Below are 14071 nucleotides of genomic sequence, written 5' to 3' on the forward strand. Positions count from 1 at the left end.
CCCGTCGTCAGTCGAGTGGAATACTTCAATCGGTCAACAGCACCAAAGTATTATTTCGTTCCGTTCTCTCTTCCAAGTTATTTGTTTTTTTTTCTCCTTTTTCTTTGAAGTTGTGTAGGTACCATTTGTTGTTGCATTTCTGAATTCCATGCTATATGGCTTATCTTGTGTTTGTGTGATTTTCTTTTTCGGATAAATCTTCAGCTTGATCGAAAATAAAACGCATTTAAATAGAAATAGTTTTGTGTTAAAGAAGATTTTTGCAGAATTCTGACGAAAGACAAAGTATGATCGTGTTACAGTTTCAAGTTATTCTCGGTGCATTTGGATACGTTGATATCACAACTATATGGTGAAAGAATGTTTGTGCATCTGTTGAATGTATTTGGTTATTTTGAATGTTTTCTCTTCCATCAGCGTGAGTGTATGTGTGCTTATGATCCTTTCAAACTCTATGGTATTTTCAAAACAAAATATTGTTCATCTGGTAAAAAGACAATTTGATTTTACGTCGACCAAAATGAAAAAAACAATTTAACGTTCCTTTTGTGCATGGTAACGACGTCATTTATTCATCGCAACGATATCTTTTGTTTGTAATACGTGTATTGATCATTGCCGACGTGCATGACTACATAAATCAATGGACGACCCGAAAATTTGTACCAACGAACACAGTGAAGCTGGCGCAAAAAATAAAAATCTGTACAGTGAAAATAATTGAAATACCAAAAATTGAACATATGGTGCGATGAAATATAATTTAAGTACAAAATGTACAGAAAAATTTAAGACCACAATTGATCATAAAATGAGTATTTTTATCACATGTGTTCTCAAAAACATTAAACATTTTAACTATGGGTTTTTATACGACACGCATGCTGAGCGTTGGAGTTTTGTTTCCGACATAGAAACAGTTCATTGTGTGTGCGATTGACGATAAATTGTACAAAAACAAGCAAAAACAAATATATGGAAATTGATAATTGCATCCAAGCAACATGGATATTCGAATATGATGAGTTTAATATGTGATTTATGCTGTTGTTTGCAACAAATTATTCATCACATTACGGTGGCCAAAAGTGTGCATAAAGATTTGCACAGCATGAGATTTTATGGACGAATAGCGCATGTAAAACTGTTCAAATCACAAACACAAGTGAAAATGCAATAAAGTGTGTGGTACCATTCAGCAAAATCGCTGGTAATTCGACGAAATGACTACATTGGATATGCGAATAATTGAGAAAACAGTCCAAACAGTACACCATATATTTTAAATGCTCACATAAACTCATTTAATACACATTGGCCATATCGACATGTATAATGTGTTTTTGCCGTTCAGTGCTAAAAAATAATTTCGGCACCTGCAATTCGAATTGAAATCGAGAATTTATAACCGTATAATTTCCATCGCTATTAGGTTACAAATCGTAACGTGTACATTTTTGAGCTTATTTGACATTTTCACATTTTTAAATTCCAATCACTTTCGTAATAAATTTACTATAGCAATAAGGCTGTAGATAGCGAGGATTCACTTGATCAGCACATTTTTTTGGCTTTCAAATAGAATGAATGAGACGTATACGAATATTTTACATCAACAGGATGAAACTAACCGATCATTAACTATTCGCCAAAAAAAAAACAAATAAATTTACAAGCCATAGTTATAGAATGTGTGCTCATTACAAGCTACATCAGTTCTTTAACCTTCGATAAGATTACACATTTTACCGGAAGAGTAAAGGAGAAAAAAACCTAGCCATTTTTGTTGATAGCATGAGAGCAGTTTTGTTATTTTGAATAGCTCAATTCTGTCCCGATGTACGGATGTATGAACAACACACATTCAGCGTGATAAGAGTGAATAAAAATAATGTGTATTACTCGGTTTTCATTGAAAGCAAGTACAATTTGAATGAAATATGGCATATTCGGGGCAGAAATTCCATATTTGAAACTGATTATGTGAATGAATTGTAGAGAACCCGGCAACTATCATGGTTTTTCGTCACATGATGATAAAGACGATTTTTTCTTGGTTGGTTTTATTCTTGATCTTCGCTTTCGCTGTCTTTTTACATGCTGTCGTTCATGTTCTTATTGGTCTTTATCGATCGTCGTGTCTTTTTTTTCTCTATCTTTCTACATATGTTGACTTTACACAAAAAAAAAATATTATTTCAACAACAAATTGAACTTCTATTACCCACAGTGTTCTAATTCAAAAAAAAAAACAACGACCGACAGAAAACGCGAACCGCAACAACAGCAACAAGAAAAAGAAACGAATTATTCGAAATCTGATCGTAGTATATGTTCATGTATTCGTTTTAGGACGGGAACGTTTTCTTCGTAGAAAAAAACGTTTACCAGACGACAAGTGTGAGGAGCCATGGTGAAATTAAAATCAACATTTGTCGGAGTTATATTCTATATAGTTTTAGTGTTAGTTAAAGGCAAGTGACATTTTAAACTAAAATTGAAAACGACAATTTTTTTTGGTCGTTGCTGTGTTTTGTTCGAAAACTATTACGAAATCGCGGTTCAGATGGCAACAAGTTAACACAGATGTGAAATTTCATTTCAGATTTAGCAGAATGTGTGGCACAACAGTCGGATGCACAGTCAGCTCGGCAAAAACGTAAGCATTTCATTCTTGACGTTTTTTATTTCAAAAAAAAAATAGAAACGAAGACGAATAACAATTAGGCAAAATTTCTTTAATATTCATATGTTTTGGTATGACGACGAATTTGATGAAGAAAATGTTCATTTTATTATCGAACTGAATTAAAAATCGATTTCATTTTTTTCACCTTTTACACATTACGATTATGCATGTTGCATGAATCACATATAAAAAATGAATGCAATACAAACAAAAACCATTTAGGCACTTCAAATTATCGCTTTGACGATCGCATGACAACTCATCAAAATCAATGGACATCTTCATATTCATTGCGTAAATCGACTGAAGCATTGCACGCTCCAATATACATTCCAAATTCAAATGTCTCGCATCGATTTAAGACACAAACGCCAGCCTCAATAATTCGAAACCGATTGAGCAAAGAGCGCAAAACGACCGCAGAAACGATGGTCACAAAGACGACACCATTGCGTGGCGACCAACAACCACAAATCGATGACGACGATAGCCAAGATATCAAGGAATTTGTAGTGTCTGGCATTAAAAATCATTCAAAGCATCCAGTCACTGTTCATCCCATTTATTTCATCAACGAACGCGACCAAATGCACCAACGTATTGATTCACAATATTATATCCCATCTTCATTTTTTTTATCAATGTTTTTCTTTACTTTTTTCACTATTTGAACATTTGTTTCCCCTTTTCAATCGATATAATGCCAGCACTAGAACCTGGATCATCAATCGTTTTATTCAATCCAATATGTTTATCTGTTTCTTTTCATTTTGTATATATTTTCATATTGACTCTATTTGTTTGGAAAACCGTTCGCCATCGTAGTTCGTGTGGTTCCCTTTAAGATGCAGCGGCATCAGTTGTATATATCTTGTTAGCCGGAGATAAAAAAAGACGTTCTAAATTTAGCCAAGTGATGATGATCACATTTCTCTTTAGCAAACAAAATGCTCAGCGAACTCTCATACAGTTTTGACGAGCTGCCTCGATTTGAATGTGACTTTTTGTAGTACAATCTAACTTGAAATATATATATGCTCTTTTAAAGTATATCTAACGAAGGCTGATAGGAAACATCATATGTAACCTTTTCCTTTTCAATGTATATCGAGAATTTTATCGCGTCAAATTACTACTATATTGAGAAATAAGAAAATGAAAGAGAACGAAATGAAATAAACATAACACAACCAGATGATTCTTTTTTCATTTTCTTTTTCAAGTCGATAACTTACGCATACAATCGTTTGTGTAGAAACAAAAACATATTTTGGGTGTGCCTTTTACAGTGATTTTCCCAGAACACTCAGCTTATATGACGAATTCGAATGAATGAAATGAAAATAGATATGTCTTCCATACTGTACGTGTACATAGAGTGATAACTGATCAAGGGGGGAAAATAGTCAAATGTAATGCGTAATACCATAGTGATTACAAAGACCGAATATATTCAACATTTTAATCTGGGTACTAGGGCTGGCCGTTTTGGGTCAATTATGAGATATTTTTGCCAATGGCATGATTTGTTGTTAACTTTTTTTACAAAACCAAATTATGGCTGAAAATTGTGGGGAGCAACAAATTATGACATTGAAAAATCACAATGTGTAGATTTTATATCAAAATTTTTGTGGTATTTGCTCCTTTTGATAGATAAATTCAGGTCGTACCTTCATCGAAATCTTCATAAACTATGATTTGTGACTAACTCTTTTCACCATAATTTGTGTGTTTTTTTTTTCTATTGGAAGATTCTACATAATTCTGTGACACTTTGCACGTGAAAAATGCATAAACATTTGCAATTAAAGCGCAATGCAATGCGTTGTTGTCGTTTTTTTCCTTCTTTTTTTCACCGCATATGAAATGTGATGCAAACAATGGCATTCTTTCATATGATCGTTTTGTGCATAATAATCATTAAATTTATACACAGTTTCTAACAAACTTGTGTTTTTTTTATTTTGTATTCATCGATGTGACAAATGATGCAAACTGTAATTTTTTTTAAAAAAAGATTTTGTACAGTCACTAACACTTACTAACACTTACTTAAGTTTCATTATAGCTAATATATATATTTTGCACAATATATTTCGACTAATATAGCATACAGACCGCGAAAGCCAGTACATCCGTGTGAGAAGAGTTCATGTTATCCGGCGACTGGAAATTTGTTAATTGGTCGTGAGGATCGTTTGGCGGCATCGTCAACATGTGGTACTCGTGGCCGTGAGCGATTCTGTATTGTATCGCATTTGGAAGAGAAAAAATGTTTTTCATGCGAAAGCACCGATAATACCCTTAACGATCCACGATTGAATCATCGTATTGGACAAATCATTTATAAAAATCAACCCGGTACTCGTGAACAATCATGGTGGCAATCGGAAAATGGCAAACAAAATGTTACCATTCGTTTGGATTTGGAAGCTGAATTCCATTTTACGCATTTGATCATTGTATTCCAAACGTTCCGTCCGGCCGCTATGTTAATCGAACGATCATATGATTTCGGTCGAACTTGGCATGTGTATCGATACTTTGCCCATAAATGTCATGAAGCTTTCCCCGGTAAGTGTGTAACAACACAAGTGTTCATTCAAATCTATTTTATTTTTTATTTTTTTAATAAATCTTTTTATTGAAAATTGAATGTAACAGGTATACCACGCATCACAAAGAATATTACGGACGTTGTGTGCGATGAACGGTATTCAAGTGTCGAACCATCGAAAAATGGTGAAGTTATTTTCCGTGTTTTGCCACCACAACACAATATTGAAAATCCATACGCCGATCACATTCAAAATATGTTAAAAATGACCAATTTACGTATCAATTTTACACAATTGCATAATTTGGGTGACACTTTACTCGATGATCGCGAAGAAATTCAGGTAAATATTTTGCACAATTTTTCAAGGTTTTGGTCGGCCCTTTTTAATGACTTTCTTTCATCTATTTTGTGTAGGAAAAATACTATTATGCCATTTCAAATATGGTTGTTCGTGGTTCTTGCTCATGTTATGGTCATGCATCGCATTGTTTGCCAATGCCAAATGTTGAGAATAAAGTCGATATGGTGCACGGTCGATGCGAATGTACGCACAATACAAAAGGTTTAAATTGTGAAGAATGTTTAGATTTTTACAATGATTTACCATGGAAGCCAGCTTTGGGTAAACAAACAAACGCGTGTAAAGGTAAGCAAATGTCACACCGTCGACTTTCAATGCAATTAACACACCGGTCAAATGTAATACGAATAAACATTGTCTATTTCAGCTTGTAACTGTAATAATCACACGGAGATCTGTCACTTTGATGCAGCCGTCTATGAGCTGTCTGGTCGCGTGAGCGGCGGTGTTTGTGACAATTGTCAACACAATACACAAGGTCAACATTGTGAAGAATGTATACCATTCTTCTATCGTGATCCAAATGAACCAATTAACAGTCCATATGTATGCAAACGTAAGTCGAGTTTAATTGATGTGCACTTAAGTCTTGGCAGACATGATTATTATCTTCTGATAAAAAATGACTTAATTTTGATTGAAAAAAACTGCATACGACTGATAATTTTACTAATTGAATTCATTCAGGTTGTGATTGCGATCCTCGCGGTGCGATTGATGAGGGAATTTGCGATTCAATTACCGACGCTGAAAATGAAGCCGGTAAATGTCATTGTAAAAAGAATGTAGCCGGTCGACGATGTGACACATGTTTGGAAGGATTCTGGAATTTGGATGCAAATAATACATTGGGTTGTCAAGAATGTACATGCAATACATTGGGAACAATTGGAAATTTGGGCTGTAATCCATACACCGGTGAATGTGTTTGCAAACGTTTGGTCACTGGAAAAGATTGTAATCAATGTATGCCAGAAACATATGGTTTATCAGCCACTCAAGACGGTTGTCAACTGTGTGATTGTAATCCGGGTGGTTCGTACGATAATCATTGCGATGTTATAAGTGGACAATGTTCGTGCCGACCGAACATGCAAGGTCTTCGATGTGACACACCAAAGCAAAACTATTTTGTTCCATCATTACAAATAACATACGAAGCTGAAGTGCCACCATCTGAATGTGAATCGGGTTATTCAAGCTATGGCGTGAGTGTCTTTTTTTCCTTCACTTTAACACTTGAATTTCTCAGGCCAAGATCTGTTCAAAATTGAATTGTAATCAAATACTTGTATATTTTTAGAATTGTACGATTGTATTGCGTGAACCACCAACCGATGGTAGAGCACCATGGACAGGGCCCGGTTATACTCGTGTTAACGAAGGCAATGAACTTATATTCACTATTGATGATATACCAAAAACGATGCCGTATGATGTTGTTGTTCGTTATCAAACAGTGTCACGCGGTGATTGGGATGTGGCCAAAATCACAGTCATTCGTCCCGAAGAATACGATCCAAATGGTCCATGCACGTATTCCCATCCATCGTACGAAGATCGTGTGCCATTCTCGTTGCCAGAACGTGAATCGAGTGTTAGTGCATTGACAAATGTGTGCCTCGAACAAGGCAAAATCTATAAAATCAAATTGCTGTTTGAACGTCAACGCAAACAAGAAAATAATCCGGCCGCACAAATTCTTATCGATTCCATATCAACAATTCCACGAATTGAGGCCACAGCACTATTGTCGGGCACACCAGATGCCGACAGTAATCGACAATTGTACGAATCGAATTGTAATCAATCATTCTATCGTGTCGATTGGGATGAAACATCGTCACCTGAATGTAAAGATCTAATCGATACCATTAGTATATTTGTGTTTGATGGTGCAAATCCATGTGCTTGTAATCCAACTGGTTCACATACAAAGAAATGTAATGAATTTGGTGGACGATGCCAATGTAAACCGAATGTTGTCGGACGACAATGTGATCGATGCGCACCAGGCTATTATGGATTTGGACCAGAAGGTTGTAAGGCGTGCGATTGTAATAGCATCGGTGCGACCGACAATAATTGTGATCAAATAACTGGTCAATGTAAATGTCATCCGAATACATACGGTCGTATGTGCGATCAGTGTCAACCTGGTTTTTGGAATTTCCCAAGCTGTCAAATGTGCGAATGTAATGGACATGCACAGCTTTGCGATCAACAAACGGGCGAATGTTTGGATTGTGCCGATTTCACCAGTGGTCGCAATTGTGAACGTTGTATCGAAGGTTTCTATGGTGATCCATTGCTTGGAAGTGAAGTTGGTTGTCGTGAATGTCGTTGTCCCGGCACCGTCGCCTCTGGTCATATTCATTCGGATTCTTGTGACTTGGACCGTCGTACAAAGGATATGATTTGCTATTGTCGTGAAGGGTATGCTGGTGCCAAGTGCGATATTTGTGCTGAAAATTTCTTTGGTCATCCAGAACTTGTGAACGGCACATGTACACCATGCAATTGTAATAATAATGTCGAACTATCGAGACCAGGAAATTGTGACCTACACACTGGAACATGTTTGCAGTGTTTGTACGATACATCCGGTGAAAATTGTGAATATTGTCGCGATGGTTTCTTTGGTAATGCACTTGTACAAGATTGTCGCCAATGCGATTGTGATGTATTGGGAACGGATAGTCAAATTCAATTTTGCAATCGAAACGATGGTCAATGTCCTTGTTTGAAGAATGTTGAAGGAATTCGTTGCGATCGATGCAAAGAGAATTATTGGAAAATTGCCAGTGGTGAAGGTTGCGAAGCTTGTGACTGTGATCCAATCGGTTCGGAAAATAAACAATGTAATCCATACGATGGTCAGTGCCGTTGTAAAGATGGTTTTGGCGGTCGTCAATGTAACGAGTGTCAAGCCAATTTCTGGGGTAACCCGAATGTTAAATGCCAACCATGCGAATGTGATCACTATGGATCGGCCACGGAACAGTGTGATCGGACAAATGGACAATGTAAATGTGTTCAAGGAATCGGTGGATATAAATGTAATGAATGTGCTCGTGGTTATTTGGGACGGGCTCCATACTGTTCACCATGCGGTGAATGTTTCGATAATTGGGATTTGATATTGAATTCATTGCGCGAAGAAACTAAACGTGTCATTGAAGAAGCCAAACAAATCAAGACAACCGGCGCTACTGGAGCTTATACCAAAGAATTTGACGCAATGGAAAAACAAATTGCATCAATTCGAAGCGTTTTGAATAATGTAACGATTAGTTCACAAGATATTCGGGTATTGGAAAATCTTGAAGAGAATTTACGTAAACAATTGAACGCATCATTGACCGAATTGCAAGCGTCAGAGACTCGCTTGGATGATTTATATTCGAATGTTAATTTGGCAAATGTTGCATTGGACGGTCTTCGTGCACGAGGCGATGAAATTAAAGGTGTTGCCAATCAATTGAAAGAAAATTCAACGCAATTGCAAGAGGCCAACATTGAAGGCGCTTTGAATTTGACGCGACAGGCATGGCATAAGGCAAATCTATTGTCGCAGTTGAATGCCGAAGCACAAGATTTGAGCGCAAATGCCGAACGCCAATGTCATCGTACCGAACAATTGGTTAGTCGTGCAAATGACGAATTCAATACACTTCAAGAACAAAATGAGAATACATTGGATCAATATTTGTCAGAGTTGCAAAATCTAACATCGAAAATTCCAGATTTGAATGAACAAGTGTGTGACAAACGTGGCGATCCATGCGACAGTGTTTGCGGTGGTGCCGGTTGCGGCACGTGCGGTGGTTTCTCATGTGAAAAAGGAGCATTGACACGTGCTCAAAAAGCGCTGGAATATGTTAAGGATGCTGAAGGTAAAATCAAGGCCAAAGAAGACGTCGCTGATGATCTTATTCGATCGGTTTGTATTTTTATTTTATTTTTCGTTATAAATTGTTCGATTTAACTGTCGTTTGTCCATCATTTTTTTATCAAGTTATCACAAGCCAGATCCAATGCAACCGAAGCATACAAAAAAGCCGAAGGCGCACTACTACTTGCCAACACTCATCTAAACCGAACCAAATCGATGATTAGCGAGGGCAATGATTTGATTGCCAATTTGTCGACTATTTTGAACAACAATACTGCTTCACCAGGCGAAATCAAAAAATTAGCTGAAGAGGTGAGTTCGAATAATTTCAATTTGAAAAACATTAAAATGATAACGAATATTTTTGTAGATTTTGGAACTGAACTTGCAATTGGATCCTGACCAAATCAAAGAATTAGCCAATAAAATCGATAATACCGTTTCACAATTGAAAAATGTCGATGCAATTATTCAAAATACTCGCGCTGATTTGGCACGCGCCACCAGTCTCAAGGAAATTGCCATTGGTTCAAGGTAAGAAATTATTAAGAACGTTGAATCGTTGAAAAATGAAGCTAAATCTATGGATTGATTACAGTGAACATGCTGATAATGTACTAAAACAAGCGCAAGAGTTGAGAAAAGCACTCGACGATGCTGATGTTGCCCAACAGAAAGCCAAGGATGCCATTAAACAAGCAAACGAAGACATTGCATTGGCACGCGATGATTTGGAAAAGGTACACAAGTATATTCAACCATGTCGATCTGAATTTTCTTCTAATTTTTTCTTCTCCAACCATTCATTGTATTCAGATTGACGGTGTAACTGTTGAAGCCCAAGTAAAAGCCAACGAAACTGCTGCCAAGGTCGATGAATTGTTTGAAAAGTTGAATCAATTGCAAAAGAATGTTCTCAAGAATGAATTCGATGCCAAGGAAATCGAAAGCCAATCGGAGAATGTTCGCGACCAAGCCAATCAAGCTCATGAGAGCGCAGTTAAGGTATGACATACTCTATTAAAAAAGAGATTCCAAATAATTAATATAAAAAACAATTGAATACCAACAGTTGAAGAACAATTATCGCAAGGCAAACGATGTTCTGACCGAAAAAGCCAGCTCAACGGAAAGTGCACGAGCTCGTGCTCAACAATTGTTGCAACGTGCTTCAGTCGTTACGGTAAACACACAAAATAAATTAGTACAACTCCAAGGCATGGCCGACACATATCTGAACAATGAAAGAGAACTTCAAGGCTTACAGGCACAAATCGATGCATTAAACAATGAAATGGTCGGTTATTTGGAGCGCATTCAACTTCAATCTGAATACTATCGCACATGTTCGTCATAGTTGAATTTTATTGTATTATTTAAAACCACAAACTCCAAAATAGCATTTACCTAAAGAAAATTATGTGCCACAAATATTGAAAAAAAAAAAATCAATGACAACAAAAAAATTAATATAAATATCAACGCAAGAAAAAAAAGAATGAAATGAATATTTGTGTATTCAATTATTTCTGTTCAGAATTTATGTTAAGAATTCATAGTTTAATTGAAATAAAAAAATGAATATATTACAGTGATGGTTTTTTCCTATCTGAATAGCGCTAGCTATTCGCATCGCCTGTACAGCATTGCTGCCCAGATGCTGAATCGTAGCGGTTGCCGCACGCGCACACACTTCGTTTGTACCACACAGAGCATATACGTTCGCGTTCTTTCTCTGTTTGACATGCGTTTGTATACTGACTATGGTATTAGTGTATCATACTCTGTGAGCTCACTGGTTACTTAGACTATATGACAATATGTTGTGTGGTACAAGACGCGTGCGGCAACCGCGTCGATTCATCATCTGGGCAGCAATGCTGTACAGACGCTGCGAATAGCTAGCGCTATTCAGATAGGAAAAAACCATCACTGATATATTATTAGCTTACCGTTTGTTTCGATCATTTTGTGTGTTATCAATAACAAAAGAAAATAAAATGATGCCATAGACGCTATAAATTGTGCTTTACACTATAGTTATTGTGAGAGAAAATAAAACACACAACATTTAAATAATAAATAAAATGCCATAAAGTAAACAAAAAGAATTCGATCAATATTTTTATTTTTCACTCGAACTGTCCTGGATTTATAGTCACATTTTTGTGTTTTTTCTTATTCGAAATTGAATTAATGATAATTTTGTATAAGTCGACTTTTTTTATTTCTGAAGTCAAGAGAGTATTTAATTGTTAAACGTTCAAAATTGTACAAATCGCTGATTTGAATGAACGGATGATTTTTTGTTGTTATTTGACTTTTCACGCTATTTCACATAATTTTGAATATAAAATTAAAACCTAACATTGTTTTGGGTCGGGTTCACATTATACTGTAGAACGTAGGATCTGTGTTCATTTATGCCTATAATCTAAAACCATCAAATCTAAATGACCAGCAAAATGGGTCAACGCGTTGCACTTTTCAACTAAATGGATAAAAAACGTTACATTTTTGTTTGCTGGGAATTTACATAAAATCTAAAAAATAAAGTAAACTTTTGTTAGGTGTTCTTTATACCCAATCTGAAACGCAAAAAGACATAACGGTAAACGCAGTGAAGGACTCAACATTGCGCCTAATTTTATCAATTGTTAATAAATATTTTCGTTTTTGCATCAATTACTTGTCTAATCTAATTAATTTGTCTCCAAATAATTAAAATCCACGTAGAACAATATCAATTCGATCATGAGGACTGCATCGCATTTGTACAACAATATATTTGGTCATATTTGTAATTGAATTAGTAAAGCATCAATTATTTCGAATATTTACTGAAAATAAATCAAATGAGTTACATATAATAAACTTTTTAGTAATTTTTGTTTTTCTATTCAAACGTACATAGCCAAGAGTTATTGTACTTACTTGTCATTCATTTTACATCTGTTCTAATCACTGTCGGATTCATAGCTGAAGTCATCATAATCACCCGAAGAAAGGTCCAAAGAAATGTCCAATTCTGATGTGGTTGGATTGAGATCGGGAATTTCAAATATAATTTGGCACTCAACATTTTGAAGATTTTCATACAAATAACGCAGAAAAATGTCGATAGATGCAGTACTGTCATATATGTTCACATTCTAATGAACTAAACCATTTATTACAATTCGAAACTGTATTTCATCTTTGTGTAACGCATACTTTGATTCTTGCTCATTGACATTGACTCTTTTTTTTCTTCTTCTTCACATCAACGTCTTTGCACGTGCTCTCACTTCCAGCGAAATATATGCACATGAAAATCAATACGAAAGTTGAACGAATATGTATAAATTAAAGCGAATTCGATTGATATATTTGTGTTTGTCCTAGAATCGATATGATCATCATTTTTGTTGTTCTAAATTTTGTTCACCAAAAATGTGATCTACTTTCCGAAAGTGAGTTGATAATTAGGAGAATCATCAATTATCGTCAATAAAGCAAGCATTGTGCCTTTTCGCTTAGTTTTTTTTTAAAACAAATTTATCCGTTCAGCAATGAAACGCCAACGTTGACCTCCCACATACCTCATTTGAAGCTTGACCGTTCTTCGCGTGGATTTTCTGTCTCCAAAACATATTCATGCTCGAAACCATGAAAATGAAAGTCAATAGTTCGTTACAACAGTAGACACATTCATTTTGTTAATTGATAGTGGCTAGAACAAGAACGTTTTTTTTGTGCGATAATTAATGAAAATAAAAACAATAATTAAATTGAAGTGCAAGATGGTTGAAAGAAAGATAATTGTCGTAATGCATTTTTCGTTGAACAGTGAGACACATTATACATATATTGTCCAAGTGTTTTAATTTGAACAACTTATCACTAAAAATGTGGAACGCCTTTTCTGATCCGATACACATAGAAAATACAATAAATACATTCAAAAGTAAACGACATGTCATATATCAAGTTTGGATCTAGTTCGCAATTCGTATAAAATTCGATAATTTGCAAAATATCGCTTATGTGTATTCTTTTTTTGTGAATTTCCTTCGTTTATTAAAATTTAAGACGCATAAAAAAGTCCCACAGAAAAGAAAATACACAAAAACGATATGAACTATATCCAGAAAAAAAACCAGATATCACCAGAATTTCGTGTGCCCTTATTTAGCGATAAAGTTCATGTTAGTTTTTTGGTAAATTTTCTAGAATATTCTCTCTCTCTCCCGTTAATTTATGCGTGTGCGGTCAAATTCATTAGGACGCGATAAACTGCGATCAATTCTAACACACAATTATAAAACCATGAAGATATGGCCAGAATGAGCGACCGCACGTTATTTTATAACCGCATATTTTTTTAGAAACCTTAATCGAACATTCGACATGAATTAAGCAACCTGCCTTTAAAAAGGGAAAAGAATTGACTAGAGAAAATAAATGCTCAACGTTATGTTTTTTATTGTTTGTTTATTCACACTTATTGTTTCTCTTATGAAATAATCATTGTTATGATTTTGTTTGATGTAAAACATAAAATCAGTTAAAATAACTTTAAAA

At 35.4% G+C, this 14071-nt stretch overlaps 1 protein-coding gene across 1 annotated transcript; it reads left to right on the forward strand.

Annotated features, from left to right (window-relative positions):
• On the forward strand, positions 1-10956 carry LOC116339413 (laminin subunit beta-1). Its single transcript, XM_031765271.1, has 14 exons — positions 1-114; positions 2231-2474; positions 2606-2659; positions 4802-5266; positions 5357-5592; positions 5667-5898; positions 5981-6169; positions 6301-6821; positions 6917-9556; positions 9632-9820; positions 9879-10042; positions 10107-10248; positions 10325-10513; positions 10581-10956. Exons 2-14 carry the CDS (start codon positions 2411-2413, stop codon positions 10863-10865), a joined length of 5370 nt encoding a protein of 1789 aa, XP_031621131.1. The 5' UTR covers positions 1-114; positions 2231-2410; the 3' UTR covers positions 10866-10956.
• Positions 10957-14071: the final 3115 nt, after the last annotated feature.

The sequence above is a fragment of the Contarinia nasturtii genome, unplaced genomic scaffold, assembly GCF_009176525.2.
Source record: "Contarinia nasturtii isolate CC-2019 unplaced genomic scaffold, AAFC_CNas_1.1 Cnas_scaffold_533, whole genome shotgun sequence".
NCBI lineage: Eukaryota > Metazoa > Arthropoda > Insecta > Diptera > Cecidomyiidae > Contarinia > Contarinia nasturtii.